General features: G+C 42.6%; 2 protein-coding genes across 2 annotated transcripts; one reads left to right on the top strand and one right to left on the bottom strand.

The window, feature by feature from the left end:
• LOC8071803 (histone H2B.5) lies at positions 2,485 to 3,256 on the top strand. Its single transcript, XM_002454365.2, has one exon. The coding sequence runs from the start codon at positions 2,590 to 2,592 to the stop codon at positions 3,055 to 3,057; it is 468 nt and encodes a 155-aa protein (XP_002454410.1). The 5' UTR covers positions 2,485 to 2,589; the 3' UTR covers positions 3,058 to 3,256.
• On the bottom strand, positions 4,744 to 7,159 carry LOC110435154. Its single transcript, XM_021460586.1, has 3 exons — positions 6,566 to 7,159; positions 5,701 to 5,791; positions 4,744 to 5,632 (listed from the first exon to the last, which is right to left on the bottom strand). Exons 1-3 carry the CDS (start codon positions 6,817 to 6,819, stop codon positions 5,591 to 5,593), a joined length of 387 nt encoding a protein of 128 aa, XP_021316261.1. The 5' UTR covers positions 6,820 to 7,159; the 3' UTR covers positions 4,744 to 5,590.

Below are 7,373 nucleotides of genomic sequence, written 5' to 3'. Positions count from 1 at the left end.
GAATGGTGTTGTTTTTTTCTCACAGCGAATTAGCATCAGTCACAGAAATGAGAAACATCAAGTAACGTGAAGTGATCATGTTGTTAATCATCGCAGGGGAAAAGCACTGAACCAAATAACATGTTAGTGTTCCTGCTTTTTGTTTCAAGCCCAATTATGGCTTACCCTCCTTTGAAGCCCCTTTATATTTCATTAAGATGATTTAAAAATATCAACTAAGCTATAAAAAAACTAGTTGCCACACGGAATTGCAATTGCCTACTTTTGTACGTACTTTTATGACCCCCCCTTATTGTGACATTAGCATTTTGAAAGATACCAAAATAATTTTGACAATAAAACTTGACAAAAATTGCATGCATTTCAACTTTGATCAAACTCTGACAAACACTATTTTAAAAAGTACGTAAGTGCATAGATAAAATTACAAACTCACTAATAATTCTTCTACCAATTCTCTAGATGTTTTCCCTTTTTTTAACTCTGTTATTTGAACTCCAACCAGCACAATTAAAAATAGGGAAAGCAGTTGTTCGGGGTGTAAAAGAAAGGACAAAATCACAAACTTAGACACAAAAAGTTAGGCCTTGTTTAGTTCCCAAAAAATTTTGCAAAATTTTTCAGATTTCCCGTCACATCGAATCTTTAGACGTATGCATTAAGTATTAAATATAGACGAAAATAAAAACTAATTACACAGTTTGGTCGGAATTGACGAGACGAATCTTTTGAGTCTAGTTAGTCTATGATTGGACAATATTTGTCAAATACAAACAAAATTGGTACTATTCACATTTTGCAAAATATTTTGGAACTAAACAATCTTCACAACAAGGGAAAGGACGCCATTATCATCTCTCAAAAACTTTTATGAAGCTAAATTGAGATCTAGATCTCCTAGATCATTTATCCTGAAGTGATACTTGCATAGTTTACTTATCTCAATAGAAGTGATTCTTTCTCCAAAATCAAATTAGAAAGTTGAGGCTAAACTTAACTATCATGTTGCTTCAAATTCGAAACAAACTTTTCATTCTCCAAAAACATGGGCCATGAAACGTACTCTCTCCACATACCAAAACAAGTGCACGTATTGCTTATCGAAGAACCAACCATTTTTTAAAAGTTTAACTAATAAATATATAAAAAACACTATCAATATTTATATCTTTAAATAAATTTATAATAAAATTATATTCCACTATTAATCCAATAACATTCTACAACTAGAGTTGGGCCTTGTTTAGTTCACTCCGAAAACCAAAAACTTTTCAAGATTATTCGTCATATCAAATCTTCGAGCACATACATAAAGCATTAGATATAGACGAAAATAAAAACTAATTGCACAGTTTGCCTGTAAATTACGAGATGAATCTTTTGAGTCTAGTTAGTCTATAATTGGATAATATTTGTCAAATAAAAACGAAAATTATATAGTGCCGAAATCCGAATTTTTTTCGAAACTAAACAAGGCCTTGCTTGTTTTTGAAACTAATAAAACACACAATTATCCAGGTCTTGTTTAGATGCGAAAAGATTTTGGATTTCGCTACTGTAGCACTTTCGTTTGTTTGCGGCAAACATTATCCAATTATGGACTAATTAGAATTAAAAGATTCATCTCATATAATTAGTTTTTATTTTTATTCATATTTAATGCTTCATACATGTAGCGAAAGATTCGCTTGAAAATTTTTGTAAGGCCTTGTTTAGTTTCGAAAAAATTTCGGATTTCGCTACTGTAGCACTTTCGTTTTTATTTGATAAATATTGTCCAATCATGAACTAACTAGGATTAAAAGATTCGTCTCGTGATTTACAGACAAATTGTGTAATTAGTTTTTGTTTTTGTCTATATTTAATGCTTCATGCATGTGCCGTAAGATTCGATGTGACGGAGACTCTCGAAAACTTTTTGGATTTCGGTTGAGGCCTTGTTTAGTTCCGAAAAATTTTGGGAAATGGACACTGTAGCGCTTTCGTTTGTATTTGATAAATATTGTCCAATCATGGACTAACTAGACTCAAAAGATTCGTCTCGTCAATTTCGACCAAACTGTGCAATTAGTTTTTATTTTCGTCTATATTTAATACTCCATGCATGCGTCTAAAAATTCGATGTGACGGGGAATGTGAAAAATTTTGCAAAATTTTCTGGGAAGTAAACAAGGCCTGAACAAGGCCTTGGTTTCGCGCTCGTGCTGTCATGCAGTACCCGCAGAGGCGCAGAGCAACAGAGGAATTCTCGCTCACGTGACAATGACGTCACCCGCGTGCGCGACGAAAACCATTTCCCTCCGTTTCTTCCCGCGCACACTTTGGCCATGTCATCGATCCGCTCCAGAACGCATCTCAGCCGTCCAAGCCAAGAAGCACCAACGCCTCGCGCGCCTTCCACGCCAGCGATCCGCGGCATCCACCCTTCCACCAACCAGCGCGCACTACATTTCCGCTTCCGCTATAAAGTAACCGCCGCCCCACATCCCTTTTCTCCACCGCAATTCCTCCGCAACTTCACAACACAGATCATCGTCTTCCAATCGAGCAAACCCTCCTTCGGTTTAGAGAATCCGAGCGGCGGCATCGATGGCGCCCAAGGCAGAGAAGAAGCCGGCGTCGAAGAAGCCCGCGGAGGAGGAGCCCTCGGAGAAGGCGGCTCCGGCGGAGAAGGCCCCCGCGGGGAAGAAGCCCAAGGCGGAGAAGCGGCTCCCGGCGGGCAAGTCGTCCGCCGGCAAGGAGGGCGGCGAGAAGAAGGGGAGGAAGAAGGGCAAGAAGAGCGTGGAGACCTACAAGATCTACATCTTCAAGGTCCTGAAGCAGGTGCACCCGGACATCGGCATCTCCTCCAAGGCCATGTCCATCATGAACTCCTTCATCAACGACATCTTCGAGAAGCTGGCCGCGGAGTCCGCCAAGCTCGCCCGCTACAACAAGAAGCCCACCATTACCTCCCGCGAGATCCAGACCTCCGTCCGCCTCGTCCTCCCCGGGGAGCTCGCCAAGCACGCCGTCTCCGAGGGTACCAAGGCCGTCACCAAGTTCACCTCCTCTTAGATTAGATGGACGTCAATGGTGTGTCTGCTTCTCAAGCACGCACTGTGATGTGCTGCTTCTCCTGGTAGTAGTGGTTGGCTGGCTGGTGTGGTGTAGTTAAGTGCTGCAGTGCCTTTTGCCTGTATTATGAATAGTCATGGTGGTAATGGAATGATCTGGTTATCTGAATGTTGACCAGGGATCTTATGCGTGCTTACCATATTGTTCTCAGTTGTTAACACTGCTTGAAGTGCCCGTACCCTGGTGTTTATGTGATGCTCTTACGTGGTGTTCTACTTTTCCAGAGATATCAGTGATTCAGGGTTTAGATTTTATTGTTTTTTGAGAGCTTCGGTTTAGATTGGGACAGACAAGGGCACAAGGCAGTAATGTCGCGCCAATTTGTGAGATGGTGTTGCAGATTTCTACAAGGGTAGGAATTTTGGAATTAAATGTCCTGCTTCTGAAGTTTAGACATTTTTTAAATAGGCAGTTGAATTCCAAAATTCAGATTTTTTTTTGGAATTCTTTTAAATTCCAGGGCTTTGCAAGCAGAATTCGTTGTGCTCTAGTGCTCGCAAGCTGTACTGGGTTTTCAGGTTCACGAAATATTTGAGCGGTGTAGCCGCCAATGGCCAATCTGCCGAAGCCAACCCTGGTTTGGCGCCTATCAAAAAATTTCAGGAACTGAACAAAGCAGGCTGCAGAGATCCGAAGCAAGCAGAGCCCAAATTCCAATTATAATAAGGCCGCAGAGCCCGCCAACGACTCTGTAATGGGCACTCCGGCCCAAATCCTGTCCAAACCTAGGAGATTAAGGACTAGGCCCAATCCCACTTTTTTTTTGACAGTAACTCAACCCTCATCAATTTGATTCAGCTCAATCTTCAAAGCCACACCATGTAATTCACTCTAATCTTTTTTTTACCTCACAGGCCTACTCTAGCAATTATAGATTTCCATCTTGCACTAACACGATAGACCGGTCCGATCACGACACTAAAAAGCACGGTCCAGGCATGACACGGCCCGGTGATAGTGCCGTGCCTGGGCCGCAACTTTGGCCCGCAGTGCCGGCACGAGCACGACACGGTTAATAGGTGACACTGGCACGATTATTTCCATCGTCTAATTTTGAGGATAAATCATGACCATTGAATATATTCGGAGCCATGTATATAAACATCACACAACTCTTCCAAACCCAAACTCCCTAGTCGGCGGTGCAGACGCATCCTTGCTGCGGCCACTCTTTCTTCCGCCTGACTATACGACAGCGGTGGCGCTCGTCTTCTTCTTGAGGCAGGACGCGGTGAGCTTCTCGACTTCTCCCGATGCCACGGACTGGCATGGGCATGATGGGTCACCGTGCCTATCGGCACGGCACGGTTAAGGAGTCATAGTGCCGCACCTGGACCGAAAATTTAACACGATGGCCCGAGACGATACGGCACGATAGACATAGTGTCGTATAGTGCCAGGACCGGGCCTCAAGTTTAGCCAAGTATACTAGCAATCCAAGAGCCTTCACAAGCAAGCACTGTCACGGGCTAACACAATGTGTACGATCCATGGGCTCTTGAATCCCACATGTACAAGCTTGTTAGTAGTTCAACAAGTGAGCTATCGCACATGCATAGATAGACAGATGACAGCTAAGATATTTCTCAAAAAAAAAAAAAGATCACAGATAAGATTAGCTGAAAATAATGTGTAAATAAAGAAATTATAAATAGCATACACCGAGTTTCTCCATCATATCTGTCAAACATCATATCTACTAGAATATCATGCGCCCTTCGGACACCCTACAATAATTTAAAAAAAAAACAATTTATGAACAATAAATACGGCTAAGATACAATAATTTAAGAAAAAACAATTTATGAACCCCTACACATGCTTGTCAAACCTGATAGTTAAGATCATTCATCTCTTCCCTAAATCTATCAGAGTTAATGGTTTTACAATAGCTTGGGGGCCGAACAAGTAGAATAAAGGCATCTCAAAGAAGTCAATGGAGTAGCTCCATTTGGCCAAATGTTTAGCCAGCAAATCAACCACTGAACAAATGCAAGCTTCTTGAAAGGCGCGTGTCTTTATTGTTTTCTTGTCCACCTGCCAAAGAAAACTGTTACAGGCTTCTTCAAAGTGCGTGTTCCACAGTGGAATGTTATATTGCAAGAAACCAAACTTGTTTAACAATGAAAATTTCACGGCTTTGCCAACACCTCCTGGACGTCCTATAAGTTTTTCATTTCAAGAATATCAAGCATCAGGGAGGGCACAGGTCAGGAATGAAGGTACCGTTGGCTTGAGCAATGCAAAGCATCTTGACACACATAAGGTGCACAGGTACAAGGCATGCCACGCCTGGGTCAGTGGATAAATTAGCAACCAATGTTCCTAATCATGTGAAACTGTAGAGTCTAGCCGCTATGCAATCACGGACAATGCCAATATTGTCTTGGTAGTACCTGCTACCCAATCCGTATGTCTCTTGTAACCTTTCTGTAGTGTCGCTAAAAATTCAATATTTCATCAAGCTCAATTGTCAGGATGTGCAAGATTGACCAACATGGTATGACATGCTAACCTGCAAAATTGAGGGAGCTGCAGGTTTGCTAAAAATCATTTCATCATGTATAATCACAAAATCCTTACATATCTCTGACATTTCTTCAGTAAATTCACTCCTAGATTTAAAAGCATCATTCTTCTTAGCTTTGATGTGCTCAATCCTCTCCTTGAGCACCTTTTAGAAACACGGACAAAAAAGGTTAGAATGGCAGCTCCAATCCAAGGAAAAGGGTTAGATTTTGGATAACTTTACTGACTAATCACATTGTTTGATAAATATGAGGGAAGAAAAGGACACATCATTGTGGCATAAAAAGACATTTTCCTCCAAACATTCAATGAAAAACACTCTCTTTGTAAAAATTGGAAAAAACCAGGACAAAATTTTGATCCTTCACAGTTCATACAACAATACACTTTTCTGTCTTATTGATAGGGAACCAAAATGTAGTCCCCTTTTTTTTCTTTTGTCCTCAAAATTAATGGTTCTCATAGTTTTGGTTGTTGTAATTTCAAAATCGTGTTGCATGTCCAGATGATATGATAACCCTTCCCCTAGACGATCGACAACAGACATACTGAACGCTATAATTTCTCCATTAAGAAAACCAGGGTAGAAGTCTGATCCTCTGGATATTTTGTTTATGTTCATTTTTCAGCACATAGGAATGAAGATATATCAAAATTGTTTTGCCACAAAGATGCTTGCATCAATAGTGAGTAGCAAAAAGAGTTTTTTCATACAATGGCAGCTAGCCCCACAGATGGACAGTGATCAGTTTGTTTCAGACATTCTCACATTCACCATTCATAACATAGATACATGCATCATTGTGAGTAACTAATTATCAAAGAGGATTTTCTAGTACTGGATACAGGATTAGGAACACAGCCCAAATAGCTAGCGATTCATGGCATCAACATAGAGACCAAAGGACGTGTTGTTTACCTCATGGCCATTCGAACGAACACCTCCTGTGCGCTATCAATGTTGACGTCGAGTCCTGCATTGGAGGTGTTGGTGATGGGTGCTGCCAAGGCAATGAACGCTGGGGTAGGTGGCGGGGATGTTGTGGATGTCGTCCTCTTCGGCTTGGGGGCCGTCGTGGTCCCTTCCACGCAGTTAGTTGCCGGACATGGCTCGCCTCTGTGCTCCCATCTGTGTTCTTTGCCTGGACTGCCGCCGACGGCAGCACGCGGCATGGTGGCGCGGACAGGCGGACGACCGAGCCCTTGACGCTATTGCCGCGCAAGAGCGGGCACGACCATGCCACCGGAGGACGGGAAAGCCGTGTGGTGGCCTTGGTGGTGTAGCTAGGGGCTCCATGTGGCCATGGTGATGCAGCAAATTAGCAGGTCAACATTGGTCATGGTGCTGTACTTTCATAATTTAAATGGGAGTTTGTGCTATGGTCGTCGATGCAGGATCCGGTGCCGTAGATGCCGGTGCTGGCTAGATGCACTCACTGGGCGAGTGGCCGGGCTTGCGGCAGCGGGAGGAGAGACGGGAATGAGGAACGGGTTAGCGTTCGGCCGCTCGGGCTAGGTGGAGGGGGCTCTTCGGAAAATTTCCAAACCTAGATTTTATCTAGACTTACGAACTGGATTGCGGGTTTATTTCAAAAACGATAGAGGACTTTTATGGAAAAGACAAAGAGACACACGTCCGCTCGGGAAAGAGCCACGGAGTCCAAAATTCTGCGGTGGGAGGAGATTCAAGTGGGGCCTTGTTTAGTTCACCCTAAAAACCAAAAAGT

The sequence above is a fragment of the Sorghum bicolor genome, chromosome 4 (assembly GCF_000003195.3).
Source record: "Sorghum bicolor cultivar BTx623 chromosome 4, Sorghum_bicolor_NCBIv3, whole genome shotgun sequence".
Taxonomy (NCBI): Eukaryota; Viridiplantae; Streptophyta; class Magnoliopsida; order Poales; family Poaceae; genus Sorghum; species Sorghum bicolor.
This window is presented reverse-complemented; position numbering and strand designations above follow the sequence as displayed.

Coding starts and splice junctions, on each gene's coding strand:
- LOC110435154 (XM_021460586.1), bottom strand. CDS start 6,819: ATGCCGCGTGCTGCCGTCGGCGGCAGTCCAGGCAAAGAACACAGATGG. Junction 5,792..6,565: donor TTCGTTCGAATGGCCATGAG/GTAAACAACACG, acceptor TGTTTCTAAAAG/GTGCTCAAGGAGAGGATTGA. Junction 5,633..5,700: donor TGAAGAAATGTCAGAGATAT/GTAAGGATTTTG, acceptor TCAATTTTGCAG/GTTAGCATGTCATACCATGT.
- LOC8071803 (XM_002454365.2), top strand. CDS start 2,590: ATGGCGCCCAAGGCAGAGAAGAAGCCGGCGTCGAAGAAGCCCGCGGAG.